At 37.2% G+C, this 16,300-nt stretch overlaps 1 protein-coding gene across 34 annotated transcripts in view; it reads right to left on the bottom strand.

Moving 5' to 3' along the window:
- The window catches only part of szt2 (SZT2 subunit of KICSTOR complex), a 100,628-nt gene that overhangs the window by 26,095 nt on the left and 58,233 nt on the right, over positions 1-16,300 (bottom strand). For 21 of the 34 annotated variants that reach the window (XM_083568020.1, XM_083568031.1, XM_083568027.1 and 18 more), the window contains 10 exons: positions 15,759-15,929; positions 14,999-15,190; positions 13,316-13,503; positions 12,738-12,904; positions 11,679-11,776; positions 11,374-11,506; positions 10,717-10,844; positions 8,847-8,894; positions 7,124-7,245; positions 6,679-6,861 (listed from right to left, as the gene is read on the bottom strand). In XM_083568020.1, the coding sequence (XP_083424146.1) occupies positions 6,679-6,861; positions 7,124-7,245; positions 8,847-8,894; positions 10,717-10,844; positions 11,374-11,506; positions 11,679-11,776; positions 12,738-12,904; positions 13,316-13,503; positions 14,999-15,190; positions 15,759-15,929 (1,430 nt within the window). The remainder of the gene's footprint in view (positions 1-6,678; positions 6,862-7,123; positions 7,246-8,846; positions 8,895-10,716; positions 10,845-11,373; positions 11,507-11,678; positions 11,777-12,737; positions 12,905-13,315; positions 13,504-14,998; positions 15,191-15,758; positions 15,930-16,300) is intronic. The other 13 variants (XM_083568024.1, XM_083568035.1, XM_083568029.1 and 10 more) reach the window with 3 other exon arrangements.

The following is a 16,300-nucleotide window of genomic DNA, read 5'->3' as shown; positions in this document are numbered from 1 at the left end:
GGAGAGCCTGGAGAAACCCTGAGAAATATTTGCTTTAGTCTTCCCTATACTGCTTCTCCCTTTCAAGTCTATGATTGAAGTCTCTCTTTCAAAGAGCATCAGTGAAACCCATGCTTTTTCTGTTAACCCTTAAGATTCCTAAGACTGAGGAACGTTTTGATCTCCTTTGAATGGTTTGCATTTACAGAACGAGGCAACGAGCGAAAATCTTATTGGTTGTTGTACATTTACATACAACTACTGTCATCTGTCACTGCACATGTTTCAAAATGAAACAATTCAAGTGTATATAATAATAAAGGACTGCAAGTCATGCATTAGTAAAAAAAATAGTTGATGATACTTTGACACATCCAGGGCAGGTCACCAGTATGTCACTGGGAACCACATACACACACACACAATCCAAAACTACTAAAGGTATATGCTTGAAATACTAAAATAGGGGCATTCAACTAAAATGTATATACTGTACATAGCACCTACTCAGTTCAGTCTTCTAAAATACTATGTTAGTTCTAGTTGATGATCCCTATAGTATTAGTTTTTGCTGCCACTGTGTTAATATGTTGATATCTTTCATGTACTGATCAGCCAGAGAAGACTGCGCACACATTAAGTTTATAAACTACAGTCCAGTGTTGGATATGATGCAATCTAAGTGAAGCTCTATTATAAGCACTTTAATTTTTAACACTTAAATTTTTTAAATCTGTGAGAGAAATCATATATCACTGGTCTCAGCGAGAATCATACGCCAACATGTACAAATTAAGATAGAAGGATTTTAAAGGAGATTATACACCTTAGGCTGAAATGAAACATGAACACAGAGAGCTCCAGGTTCTTACTGCTAATGGGAAGTCCTTGCCACATTTTAGGAAAATTTTAGGCAATTTACTGTTCGGGACAGTTGCTAAAGCATTGCAGGGTGACTTTAAGGCTTCTGCAGGGGTCGAGCGTTTGTAGGAAAGTTGGATAGGGGCACCACAGATGCCCCAGAGTGCCCATGTGTTGATGCAATGGGCTAATTAGGGGCACTGGTGCCTAAACACCTCCTCCTGGGAGTCTGACAGATGATTGGCGATGAGGGTAAATTTTCCGCAGCTCTGGCTCTGCCTTCTGTCGCCAATCGTTAGCGGAAGAACGATTAACCAAGTGGAACCACTGGCGAGGAAAAAGCATAATTCACAAAGGTTTGTGATTTTCTTACTTTGATGTAAAGTCCAACACTTGTTTTGCTTTAATAGTTGGTTCTCTAGAACTGATCAGAGAAAGTGACATAAAAGAACACTTTATATATTTCATTTTTATTTTAAGAAAATAGTAAAGGCTGAATAAAGACCAACAGCATGCTGATAAGCTTTTAACTAAAAAGAAACCATTGTGTCATTATTGTCTTTAAAAGCACAAATCAAGGCATTACAGCCAGACCTAGTGAAATTTGAGTTCCTGAGGGAATTGAATGTTTCAGCCTACATTATCCCTATTTTGGGTAAACCGAACTCATTAAGCAGCAAAGCAAACACCACTGACTAGTTCAGGACCAACGAGGAGTAATAAATACAGCGGGTAAAATAAGTATTGAACACGTCACCATTTTTCTCAGTAAATATATATTCTTAAAGTGCTATTGACAAAATTTTTACCGTCTGAAATCAATCAGTCATTAGAAAGCAATCCTGCCCCTCGTCAGTGCAAATTAATATCAGCTGATTCAGTCCCAACTGGTGGCCTGTATAAAGGTGTCCCATTACACCAAGGTGTCAAAAAACATTTTATGATGGGTAAAAGCAAAATGCTCTTTCAAGTCCTTGGCAATCTTATTGTTGCAAAACAAACTGATGGCATTGGTTACAGAAGGATTTCAAAACTTCTGAAATGTTCCAGTGAGCACTGTTGGGGCCATAATCTGAAAGTGAAAAAAAAAAACCATCATTTCACTTTAAACCGGCCATGATCAGGTGCTCCTCGCAAGATTTCTGACTGAGGAGTGAAAAGAATTATTAGAAGAGTTGTCACAAGAGCCAAGAACCAATTGTGGAGAGCTTCAGAAAGACCTGGATTCAGCAGGTACAATTGTCTCAATCGCCATGGCCTGTTTCCTGTTACGTTTCACCATGCAAGACTCCATTTCTGAAGAAAAAGCATGTTGAAGCTCGTTTAAAGTTTGCTGCACAACATTTGGACAAGTCTGTGACATACTGGGAGAATATAGTCTGGTCAGATGAGACCAAAATTTAACTCTTTGGATGCCATAATACACCCATATTTGGAGGACAAATGGCGCTGCACGTCACCCCAAAAACACAATACCAACAGTGAAGTTTGAAGGTGAGAACATCATGGTGTGGGTTGTTTTTCAGCATACGGTACTGGCAAACATCATATAATGAAGTTATAAGGAAAGGATTAATGGAAAAATGGGCAAGACATTCTTGATAAAAATCTGCTGTTATCTACCAGGATGACGAAGATGAAACGAGGGTGGACATTTCAACAAGACAATGATTTCAAACACACCCTCAAGAACACTCTGAATTGGTTTCAAAGAAAGAAAATAAAGCTGCTAGAATGGTCCAGCCAATCACCTGACTTGAATCCAGATGAAAATCTGTGAAAAGAACTAAAGATCAGAGTTCATAAAAAAGGCCCCAACAGCTTCAAGATTTAAAGAATGTCTGTGTGGAACAAGTGGCCAAAATCATACCTGAGCAATGCGTGCTACTAGTTTCTCCATACAGGAGGCTTCTTGAAGCTGCCATTACCAACAAATGCTTTTGTACGAAGTATTAAATCAATTGTAGTAAGCGTGATCAATACTTTTCCCTGCATCATTTCACATTATTAAACATAACTTTTTTATTTATGGACATCTATGGTTTGTTTTCTTTGCATGTTTGGATTGCATGGGATGTTACCAACATCTGGTAAACATTTTGTCAGTAGCACCTTAAGAATTATATTTACTGGAAAAAACGTTGACGAGTTCAATACTTATTTTACCTGCTGTATGTAGTACCAAATACTACAGCTAATATTTCTTAGTTTCAAAGGGGAAAAACAAGAATCATACAAACTTCACTGAACTTTGTCACATTGCCTAATCCTTCATATCACTGACACTTGCTTTGCCTACCATCGCCAGAAATTGCCAGCTCTAATTGCATCACTGCTGGTGTGAGCACAGGATTATTAATGAGTCAGCAATTGTTGCATCTGCAATGAGAATATCAGATCAGGAACACTTCTGTGCATTGTTTGGTCTACATAAAAAAAAAAAAAATTAATAAAAAAAAAAAATTAATAATAATTTTGTGGTTCCTCAGCAGATGGAGTTACCAGACCAAAGATTCATCCCTCATATTAGGCTGGTATGTTTCACAATTCATGTGTGTCAGGAGCGCTGACAGAGATTTTTGTTTGGTAGCAACAAATATACAACGCATTGAGATACAGCAATCTTCATTGTCACATTAAGACAAATAGACCTGGACAGATGTAGATACTATTACTGTAGGGTAAAACCTTCCCTACTAAGGTATAAATAACACTGAAAGAAAAAAAAAAATTAGATTTCATTTAATAAAGGAATGGAATTCAGAAATATGTTTAACCAACTATTACAAACTATGGTGAACAATAAAGCTTGTTCAGGATGTACTTCAAATTCAAATCCCACTTCAAATTCAATTTGGGCAATTATAAAAAAGTAAAAAAAAAAAAAAAAAAAAAAAAAAGTCAACTCTGTGCAACTATTATCCAGTAATAATTAATGAAAAATGGCTGGGCCATGGGATCACTGCTTTCAAATATTTAACTGCTCTCATTATATCAAGTGTGTCTTTGTTAATGGATAAACAAAGGAGAAAGCAAACTGAGAAACAAAGATAAAAAGGCAGAAATAACACGTAGAATGCAATGAGAAAGATTGATCCTATCTGTGACACGCAGACGCACAAAGGCCTAGTGAACAAAGCCGAATCAACAGGAAGCTGACTGGCACAGGTTACAAAAAGTAAGGGATAAAAAGAGGAATGGAAAAAACAGAAGATGCACTACAGAAAGTGCAGTGATGAATGACAAACAGAGATAAGGAAGCTAAACTAGGTCAGCATTCCCTATCAAAGGCCACAGAATGGAGTATCAGACTCTACGCTACATCCAATTCACACGCTCCAAGAAACACCACACATCAAACACATTCGAGGTGAAAAAGCCTTACTTTCTGATGGAAGAGATCCAGAGTCTAGTAAAAATAGTCTCCAGGCATCCCGGTTAAATGTGTATCTTATGTCTGACAAGACTGAGCTTAACAACTTCCCAAGTAAGACCTGAATATGAGCATGATAGGGGCTTACGTGGATGGCATTAGTCGCTGTGGTGGCTTTCAGGGGGTCGGAAGGTTGGCGTTTGAACTAGTTTGGGTTACAACAAAACATTTCTATAAAAATCTACTTTAATACATCTGCTAAAAGCAAACAACATTCAGATGCCGAACATGTAACCTTATAATGAGGCATGTTGATGCTACAGTCTGTATCACATGCACAATATAGGTAAAAGCTTGCTCACTCCTAACCATAGGATTCATATGTGCTTTCTGAACTTCCCATTTCACATTTAGTTCCTATTTGCTTCTATAATAGCCTCCACTCCTCTAGGAAGATCCACTAGATTTTGGAGGGTGGTTGGAATTTGTGCTCATTCAGCCATAAGGGCTTAAATAAAGTCAAGTACTGATGTAGGATGAACAAGTCTGGGGTTCAGTCAGTGTTTCAATTCATCTTAAGAGTGCTCAATACGGTTCGGGCCAGATCTTTCATTCCAACCCATGTAAACAATATCTTCATGGAGCTCGCTTTGTGCACAAGGCCATTGATCTGCTTGAACATGTTAAGGGAAGATTTAATGCACCCCATTCAAAGACATCCTATACAACTGTGTGCTTTTAACTTTATGGTAACAGTTTGGGAAATGACTGTAAACACAATACTTTTGTCCATATAGTGTGTATATATATACACACACACACACACACACACACACACACACACACACACACACACACACACACACACACACACACACACACACACACACACACACACACACACACCCACCCACCCACCCCCCAGGCGTCCCTACCACCATGTTAAAAAGAATCAAGACCGTGTCACTCTTTAAATCCAAATTTAATATGGTATTCTCACTTCTTCTCTAAAAAAGAAAGTAACAAGAGATGACATTATTTAAATTAATGTATTTCTATAATAAGTCTTCCCAATTCATTTCTATAGAAAGGTTTTATTATTTAGTTAAAATCAAATTCTATCTTAATGTACAGTCAAAATGAAAATAAACAATATTTTCTGGTCACTGTAAATGTGCCTAAACCTTATCACATTTAAAGGTGCTTATATCTGGTCCTTGTGCTTTTGAAAGAGTAAAATCAAGGTGATGTATTGTGCATAGAAGCCGACAGCGTGTGAATGCACGTAGTGCATAAAAACTAACAGCAAAGACATAAAAACATAACAATGATCCGGTTCCAAGCATTAAAATGCCCCATGACATTTGAAACTCAATCTTTAGAAACACCGGACATCCCGATTGATAAGAAAATAAAAATTGAATTAAGAAGGACACAGTGACAGGTAGCACCAGGTCTATTCCTGCACAGCTTTACCCGAGTTCAACGTTCAAGCCATATTTATATGAAAAATAAATAAATATATAAATCAAAAAGACGCCTTGGTACAACAGTACACTGGGTAAAGATGCGATTTTAAAGGCAAGCTCTTGGCGTGTGATGCTTTTTAGACTCAAAACCCCTGCAGAGGTGACAGCTGTCCCATACACTCATGTCAGCCAGCCTCAGGCACTGCCAGGGTTCAGTGTCAGGACACACCAATGTGGCTCCATATGCAATGTTACACACAAACACCTGAACCAATATTATGTGTTTGGCCCTATAACAGAATAAGAACTACACTGGACAAGAGAGCAGAGATTTAGTCGACTCTGACAAGTCATCAGAGTGCAAATGAACTGAACATGTTGGGGAAACGTTTACTATGTGTAATTCCAAACACAATTGACTTTTTCAATCAGTAATCAGATCAGTTTTTTGATTAATAGTACATGAACATTGTTGCAAAGATTGCAAAAAAGTAACTGTCAAAAAAAATGTCCATGGGAACCTTTGTAAATATTCCAAGTTGGAAACTTACCAGGAAATTTTGGGAATTATGTAGATATGTGGGGAAATGTATATAAACTGCTTCATATATAAACATTTTTTAAGTTTTAAACATAGATTTATATAATATTTACGTAGTTTACATGAATACTCGTCTAGATCGAAATTTTTTTCACATTATTTTGCGTGAAGGGCATCCAGCGTAAAAAGGTGTGCCAAATCGAACATGCGGATCATGAATACGGATGATCCGCTGTGGCGACCCCTAATGGGAGAAGCCGGAAGGACGTTTATTTTGCGTGCAGGATACAATAAATTATGTTATATTATGGAGGAATGAACAGGGGAATTTCACAATTTATTCCTATTAATTCCTGCTAATTCCCCTATTTTGCTATACAATTACATGGAAGGTTTTCAGTCTTGAAAATTCCCGCAATTTTGCAACTCTACTTATCAGTCTGTGGAACACCAACCTGTTTCAGGTCCTCATGTGTAGGTGTGTCAGCAAAGCAGTAATGGTGAAAGAGACCCATTTTCTGACTAAGAAGGCAGCTGATGGTGTGAGCTCGAGCGTTCTGCCACTGCACCAGTCTCACCAAGTCACGGCTCAAAGACGCACCGACATCCACCGACCAGTTATACATGTACACACTCAGCTACAGCCAGATAGAAGGGGAAAAAAAAACAACAACAACAACAACAATGTATCAATTATACAAAGTTACACATCAACATATTATCCCAATTGTAACCCTTTAAAACGGTAAATTTCATGAGACACCTACTAAACCTCTACTGCAAACTTATACATTCAGTGTGTAGGTGTACATGAATTTATGCATCTTTACAGCCTTGTGCTGTTTATTCCAAAGGGCTTATTGGTAACAACATACTGTACAACATTCCCTTCTCTTTCACCTTTTTATCCACGATGATCATGTGCAGGAACCTCTGGCGTGGAGCTACACCCTTCCAAGTCTGTCCAGGGCTCAGCCAATCACTGTGTTCTAAAGCCTCAAACCTCTGCAGCCCTTTATGAGCTAGAGTGACAGTCAGAGACACAGAGAAAGAGAGATGAAGAAAAGACGAATAAAGTGACAAAGAAAGAGAGAGAGAGAGAGAGAGAGAGAGAGAGAGAGAGAGAGAGTTAGAGAGAGAGAGAGAGAGAGAGACAAAGAAAGGTACACAGAAAAAAAAGAGAAATTTTTTTTTTAACGAGAATCATCATATGATCATCAATGATCATACTCCATTGTACCCCAGCCCCCCAATCATATGCCCCGAGTGTATGTGATTAAAAGACCAGTGTGCTGTGAGAAGGAAGATATATAGAGCTTATTACTGCTGAGATTAATTCAGAAATAATATTCATAATGTCTACATAAAGATGGAGCTCAGCAGTTCTGCCTAAGCCCACACACCACTGTTTAAAGAGTGTGTTTGAGGTGGGAAAAAAAACATCTGATCTCACTGGCACACTTCAGCTCAAGAGTTTTAGCTCAGACTAACTTTTAACTATTATGCTTTATATCTAAACCCTAAAGGCCAGAGCTGCACAAAATGCTCACATTTTCACACTGTAATTATTACTGTTTTATTGTTCTGCATCTGAGACACTACACACAACTTCAATTTCATTAGTTATCAAACTCAGTTAACCCCCTTTTATTTAAATATTCTATATATATTTTTTTTTCTTCAAAGGACTTGACAATTTATTCAAATAATAGTGTTCTAATTTGTTGTTGCATTCACGTGTACTGCTTAAAACAAGTCTTTCACTAAACAATATTAGTTCTTAAAATGTATTATTGCTTTTATGACATCAAAATTATTGCATACAACTGCATTTTGCTGGGCGATTAGATTATATTAGATTCAACTGTCATTGCACATGTTACGCTACAAGACAAAGAAATACAGTTACTGTTGCATCTAACCAGTGCATTGGTAGCAGTGTAAAATAATTACATATGCACAGGTTGCTATGATATATGATAGATATCAATAAATAATAATGATAAATGAAAGAATAATATGTTATAAATAATGCGAATATATAGATATATATAAATTAACAGTACAGGGAAAGGGGATTGTTTACAATAAGTAAAATGATCATGTATAGTGCAATAGGAGATAAAGAGAGATACTGTATACAGTGTTTATTAGAGGAATATATACATAATATTACAAGAATTATACAATTACAAGACTATTACAGTTTTTTTATGTAAATCTCAAACTCCTACTAATCAGCTAACTTTTAGCAAAATCTACCGAGGCACTTGGAAATGAGACTATGACAAATATGTCATGCCAGAACACTAATGTTAATGAAGAATGTTGTTGGAGAAATATAATTGAACAAATGTTACAAAAATTATCATAATACTGAATGCAGACTATATTTTTTTTATATATATATATATGCAGACTACAGACTATATGTACAAATGGATATATCTTGAAAAAGCGACATCCTTATATTCGTTATTGCAGTCCCTGAGTGTGTGTGTGTGTGTGTGTGTGTGTGTGTGTGTGTGTGTGTGTGTGTGTGTGTGTGTGTGTGTGTGTGTGTTGCCAGGCAGGGCGTCAGTGTTGATGCACTGCACTGGCTCTACACAAGTGCCAGACTTACGTGTGAACTTACTAAGCACTGCAGGGTTTTCCTCATCTGAACTCTCTTCTGTGGGCAAACAGAGATAAGCACACACACTGCATGGCAACTCTACACACACTGCTAACGTTATATATACACAAAAACACACATGTCAACATAAATACACACAGACATGTATTCACTCAAGTGCCAACATTCTCACTTTTGTAGTTCTTTCACAGCCAATCCTCACATACTGTATGATTTAAACATGGGTAGAGCACAGAATCAGGCATGTGGACAAACACACACCAGAACACACACTTGGATATTTTCCAGTGACATCTGGCAAAATGTCATTGACCTTGTTGTATAAAATGATTATATTGTAGAACAGAAGGCAACCTTTTTTACACTCAACAATTAGTTTATAATAAAGTTTATCTTCTTCTTCTTCTTTCGGGGTCACCACAGCGGATCATCCGTCTCCATACCACCCTGTCCTCTACATCTGCCTCTTTCAACCCAACTACCTGCATGTCTTCCCTCACCACATCCATAAACCGCCTCTTTGGTCTTCCTCTTTTCCTCCTTCCTGGTGGCTCCATCCTCAGCATTCTCCTACTGATATACCCCATGTCCCTCCTCTGCACATGTCCAAACCATCTCAATCTCGCCTTTCTCAATTTGTCCCCAAAAACGTCCTACATGCGTGGTCACTCTAATAAGTTTATCTATTCATCACATATCATGGAGGAACATATTCACAAGGCCATATTTTCTACTTAAATTAGGAGTCCTTTTGTGAAAATTGTAAGAGATTGTGTTAAAATCATGGGGTCAATGAAAATACAGTAAACTGGCAACTGACAGGGTCCATATTGGTAAATAATTTGAAATATACGATTATGTACCGATAGTTCTTTTTAATGCATTATTTTAATTACCATTCCTTACTGTTAAAATACAACAATTGGGGAAGTATGGACACTGGTTTTCTAATCATGTTCAGAGGGCACAAAGAGCCTTTTTCTTTCTCAGTACGAAAACACTGACACTAGACAATTGACTATAATCACACCTTTAAAGATGATGCCCTAATATTTACCCCAGATTATATCTGGATAAAAGATTGCTATTCATGTGCAAATAACAATTACACGAAACTGTGAGCTGCTGAAGCTCCACACCATCGTGTGCATACAAGTTTGCTGGCTTGAGAACTGCCAGTTTAATAGCGAAATATTCCCAGTTCTGGCTCTGTACTTCTGGAAAGTAAAATATTCTGTAGATAGTACTTCATACCCACAATCACACACACACACACACACACACACACACACACACACACACACACACACACACACACACACACACACACACACACACACACACACACATAGACATAGACAAAGACAAAGACAAAGACAAACACATAGGACACACTACAGGTATTAAGTATGAAAAAAGTTGCACAAACCACACAAGCATATAGTAAATAAGGAAAGCAGTTTTAAATAAAAATAAATGAATGGCAAGTTTAAATCAGAGCAGCAAAGCAAATAAAGTGCAGTAAAGCAAAGGCAGGCAAGCTTAAAGCTCAACAGCAGCTGTTTGAGAATTCCGTGTCATGCTGCGTAGTTAGTTAACCCTTTGGATATTTACTAATGACCCAGTGCAATAGAGAGCTTCATTACAGCAAATCTGATCATCACACAGTCAGCTGAAAAATTACAAGATCCCTCATACAACTTGCATGCTGTATATGGTCACATTCGAATTATAGGTGGAAATGAATCATATTCATTGATCAACTGGACATTTGAGAAATGTGTAATTAAATATTTGAAGAAGCAGGAGCTGGGGGAGATTTCTCTACTTTCACAACTGTGACATCATTCTTTTGTACCTTGTTCCATGCTGTAGTGCCACTGGTGGAAATTGCGACCAATAATGATGAAGTTCCTGGTGGTGGATGGAGGATGACTGACAGGTTGGAAGTGTGACACTGGGACAAAGAGGTCTCCCTGAGGAGAGCTGCAGGAGATAGGAAGAAATATGACTTCTTAGATTGTGAAGGAAAATGAAAGTTATAATAGTTATTATAATTTTTTACAAATTACTCTATTTCAATTGCCAAAATATAAAACAAAGAGATTTATTTAATCAACTGACACAAGGAGAAGCTTGTTACTAAGGATGATGTAACTACAGCATCACATGATCTTGGTAACATATCTTATATCTGTGTTAATTTAGAAATCTCCTGCTCATCCAAGTCTTTTTTGTTTTTCGTCCTGTGGGATCTTAGACCAAACACACACCTCTAGTCTCAAATAAATGCCCTGTAAACATTTCTGAATCATGACCATCTCTTATTCTAATCTGAATTTCTTTCTATTTAAAACAATCTGGGTATTTATTCATGTACTGATTGAAACTTTCACGAAATGAATCTGACTTTTTGTAGTAAGTTCCATTAAGAGACACTATTACAAGCCCAAAATGTGTGTTTTGTTGAATTTAAGTTTCAGCAGAAGAGAGGAAAAAGTTTTCCCCTCAGTACCTGGTCCTTTCAAAAACCTTCACAGCAGTGTCTGGAGCCAGAGACGACACCAGATTCACCACTTCCATTATGACAGAAGGAAGGAGAAAAAGAGATGCGATCTCAGTCGTGCAGTGCTGGATAGAGGGACAGCCTGCAAGAGATAGAGAGATATAAAGCGAGAGAGAGAGAGAGAGAGAGAGAGAGAGAGAGAGAGAGAGAGAGAGAGAGAGAATGATTTGTTATAATAATTATTTATGATGTTAATATAGCTATAACAACAGTAGACAATCGAGAATATAATGTAATATAAGACTGAACCTTACCTAGTTTGGCCATATAGATGACCCATGGCTGGAAGGAGGATTGATAGAGCGGGTGAAGAGTGCCAATGTCTCCCTCCTCTAACTTAGACACATGACGCCTGAAACAGAGAGTATGGCATAGATAGAAAGAGACAGAGGTTCTTATATATACAGTGAAACCTCGGTTTGCGAATGTAATTTGTTCCAGATAAGTATACTCAAACCAATTCATACGTATAACGAAGTGAATTTCCCCATTAGAAATAATGTAAATACGAATAACGGGTTCCAGGACCCAGAAAATATCCATATAAAATTAAAAATACATTACAGTAAATGTAATACATTTATAAGTGATATTTGTTGTATTACGGTATTTTGTAATGATAATAAACTAAAATGAAAAGAAAAAAACCCACAATGTTTACGTTAGAGGACGATCTGTGCTGCCGTGAGGGAGACGAGGCGGAGTGGAGGAGAAGGGTTACTGCTGGGAAGGTGGGAATCCCCTTTCATTATGATTACGGAAACGCTTTCACAATCTTCACTGAGACTATGTATTTTTTTTTTTATCACTTTCAGTTTTTGACTCACTTGAATCTCATTTCTTTTCAACTTTTACTTAAAACCGATCTAATGGAATATATATATACATATACATACATACAAGTATATATACACACACACACACACACACACACACACACACACACACACACACACACACTATTTTACATTTATTTTCACTCATTGTCTTAAATGTGCTATAATGAGTTAAGGACATGTTACACTTTTTACGTAGATTTAGCCACATCTAGCTAAATATCAGCAGCATTACTGTGTATAAATAAATAAATATAAAAAGAAATAAATAAAAAAATATTTTATAGTGACACTACTATTACTGCCTGTAGTCTATCTCCGTAATGAGAATTGCCCACCATCCAAAGACCAATTCTATGCTTGTCCCTTTCTTGTGCCATGCTGTCTTTATAAAGCTGTCTAACCGATATAATGTATCAGAGAGAGACAAGTGTAGACACAAGGTGGCTGTGACTAACAATCAGGTGAAACGTGTACCTTTGAGCCTGCTCTCTCTCCACTGCCACGGCTCTCTCATGACTCCACTGCTGCTTGACACTTTCTGTTTTGTGTCTCCGCCGTGACACACGGCTGTCCTCCGCCTTCTCTTGCACGATGTCGTCTGTCGTCTTTGGGCTGCCCAGTTCTGACGAGTCCGGTTTACTCTAACAAACACAAATTTTCAAAATACATCTATTGTTTTCTGCATCTAATTTACTATTTGCATTCAAATATTCAGGTGTGGCTGTTCATCATATTTCTGTGTGTTATATGTTGGAACTGTTGGAGCATTTTCTTTCCTTGAATCATTAATATAGCACGGATCTGTCTATCAGGATCTGTTTGGCCATTGGTCTGTAAAGCCCTTTATTCATTACTACCTACCTATTTATAAATATGCGTATCTGCCTGTCTGTCTTTTTCCCATTTCTGTCTTTTATATTGCATAAAAAAGTAAAGCTGTGTGTGTGTTTGTGTGTGTGTGTGTGTGTGTGTGTGTGTGTGTGTGTGTATGTGCACTATATGCTATGTGCACTATAAGGCACATGTCTCAAGAAAGCCAGTAGGACACCCACCAAAATTTCCCAGAAGCTCCGGCGCATGTTTTTTCCAGTGGGTGTAGTCGACTCAGGAGTGTTAGATCCAGTTGCTGGCATAGAGCTTGGAGTGGAGCTAAGCACAATTGGAACAGGGCCACTCTTAATTGTGGAGGCTCGTCGAGGGCTTTCCTTTGCGTCTTTACTCTCAGACTGAAGACTGATGCCTAAAAAACAGGGTTTCCTAATAAAAACTGACATTCAAGATTCATCTGTAACGAATTTTTTTTTACATATAGTATGTATATACAGTATATATATATATATATATATATATATATATATATATATATATATATATATATATATATATATATATATATATATATATATATATAAGTATACATTCATATGCACTTAACAGACAGTATTTATTAAGTGAAAAGTCATAGCTGCTGATGTTCTTATCTCAGTTAGCCATGACATATTTCATGTGAAAAGACTTGCTTCTGTACACACTGACACTGGTGATGTTGTTTTGTACACAACAACCTGGCCATAATCCTGCTGTGTTCTATTCCTTCTGTCAAGGAACAGCTGTCTATGTAATGTAAAAACATGACCTCCAGTGTATTGCTGTAAAACACTAGCAGATTTCAAATCCTCTGAAAATATGAAATTCTAACATTAGTTAATTTATTTCAAATAAGGGTTGTTACCCCAAAAGAGGAAACACTACATGAATGCAACACAAACAGTGTCCTAGTAACCAACATCTGTGCAAAAATAAAAGTACATCCTCTTTTAATTTTATGGTTATATGTAACATTTATTTTAGCTTGAGGAGGCTCAATCCAATTGTCCTGGCAACCCTTCCAAACAAACCATAGTTGTTCAGTCTTTTTCTAATCGTTAACTTTCACATTGCTAACTGCAGCCTGTAGAGTTTGCAACTCTTGGGATTTTTCCAATTTCTATAAGCATTGCACGGTGTGACCTTTGGGTGAATTTGATGGGACGTACACTCCAGGGAAGAATTGCAACTCTCTTAAATGTCTTTCACTTGTGAATAATAAGTTCATAACAAATGTTCCTCATTGTAGAAAGTCAGACTTTAAAATGTATGGAAATGGCCTTATAACCCCTCCCAGATTGATCAGAGGGAACAACTGCTTCTCGAAAATCACTGCTTATTTTTTTCCTCTTTGGCATTGTCTTGACACATACCTGAATGCTCCAGACTAGCAAACTTCTAAAACTTGGGCTTTTATAGAGGTGGTGAATTGATTAAGGATGTCTAATTAGCAACACCTGGCTGCTGCTTGGCCTCAAACAGCAGTGTATGTCAATTTCACACAACTGCTTATAAATCTTGGCTTAATTTTTGCAAAATAAACAATGACATGCTGTAATATGTCATGTATTATTCTTCATCTAAGATGGTATTTAACTAATTTTAAGACCTGCCAAGGATAATATGATTATCATACCCTTATATATAAAACTAAAGAATGTTTTTACATGAATATATGCCTCATGTGTGTGTTTTCAACCATACAGCTATAAGACATGTGAACATGCACAGTTTTCCTCTTATATGAAGATAAATAACATGAATTAGTGATCAAGTAAATGTGATCAATACAATTTTTGTTAATGGACTGTTGGGGGGAAAAAACTGATGAAAGAACTCAAAATTAATCATGTCAGTGTTCGTCTCACTGGTATTATTGTCTTTCTGTACTGCTTCATGAACGCAGAATGTCTCCAGACACAGCGGGTTTGGTAGGACCTTCATCTCCATGATGAGATCACACAGTGCATGGCGCAGCGCTGAGCGAAGTTTTTCTGTCAGCTGCAGAGGGCTCACGTTCCCCTGCTCCCAGATATCGAACCGCACCCATACTATGCCTTCTGAAAACACACACACACACACACACACACACACACACACACACACACACACACACACACACACACACACAGGATATAATGTGTATACTCTCTAAATATATATGACTGGTACATCTAATATCATGGAAATTAGATCTCATTTTAAAAGTATGTACAGTTTGACAAAGCGCACACAAACTAGACTTGGCATTCAATAAAAACACAACAATCGTGAATAGTATGAGCAAAGGGCATCTTTGCTTTTTTACTGTTTTTACACACTAGCAGCTTCTGTAACATTCCAGTGGTGGCGTATTTTTCTTTACAAATTCAATAGACAAAAAAAATGTGAGCATCTAAGCATTTATAAGGTCACATTTCTTTTTAATATTTTGCATTATAGGATTCATTTTAAATTAATAAACAAATAATAAAGTCTTTGCTGTCATATTTTTTGTTTAGAAATGCAAGTTTATAACAGACCTTTTCAAAGCTCTTGATTTAAATTTGGATTTCCTGAAAGCTGCTATTTGACAATATCCCATTTTTTCAAAGCCCTATACAAATAAAACTGAATCAAAACAGGTACCTGTGCTGTGTTTATCTGAATCCATTTTCACCACAGACGTGAGGCTGTCGAAGTGCTCAGGCTGGAAACAGATGGAGGTGGCGTCTCCTTTCGGTGTGCCACAATCTTGAGCACAGATATTCAGTGGCCGATCCTGAGCATCCACGAATGATAGTGCAATGCATGCAATACCTGTAGAAAAACACCAAACACACACACCTGTTAGAACTGGATTGTAGTGACTGATGGAGTCTAATGCAAGAAATGTGAAAAGCATTTTGTTAAATACAATTAGCCAGCCAAGACGTTCTGTGCACGAAGGCAAAGGCTGCTGCTTATTATGCAAATGCAAACGCTTGTAAACACATCTAATGCTTAAACGCGACACAAAAATTAAGTGAAAAGGCACAGTCCACTATGGATTGTCTGAAATCCAAGGGGAGAATTTTCTTCGCTGTGCATAAATTTCGAAGCAATTTACGTTATTAACAGGACATGTCACCCAATTTTATCTTTCATTTCTACTATTTCAGAATCACAAGTGAATCTAGAGTTCAATCAGA

The sequence above is a fragment of the Silurus aristotelis genome (assembly GCF_946808225.1).
Source record: "Silurus aristotelis genome assembly, chromosome: 2".
Classification (NCBI taxonomy): Eukaryota; Metazoa; Chordata; class Actinopteri; order Siluriformes; family Siluridae; genus Silurus; species Silurus aristotelis.
Note: the sequence above shows the minus strand (reverse complement) of the source record. Positions and strands in the feature narration are given on the sequence as shown.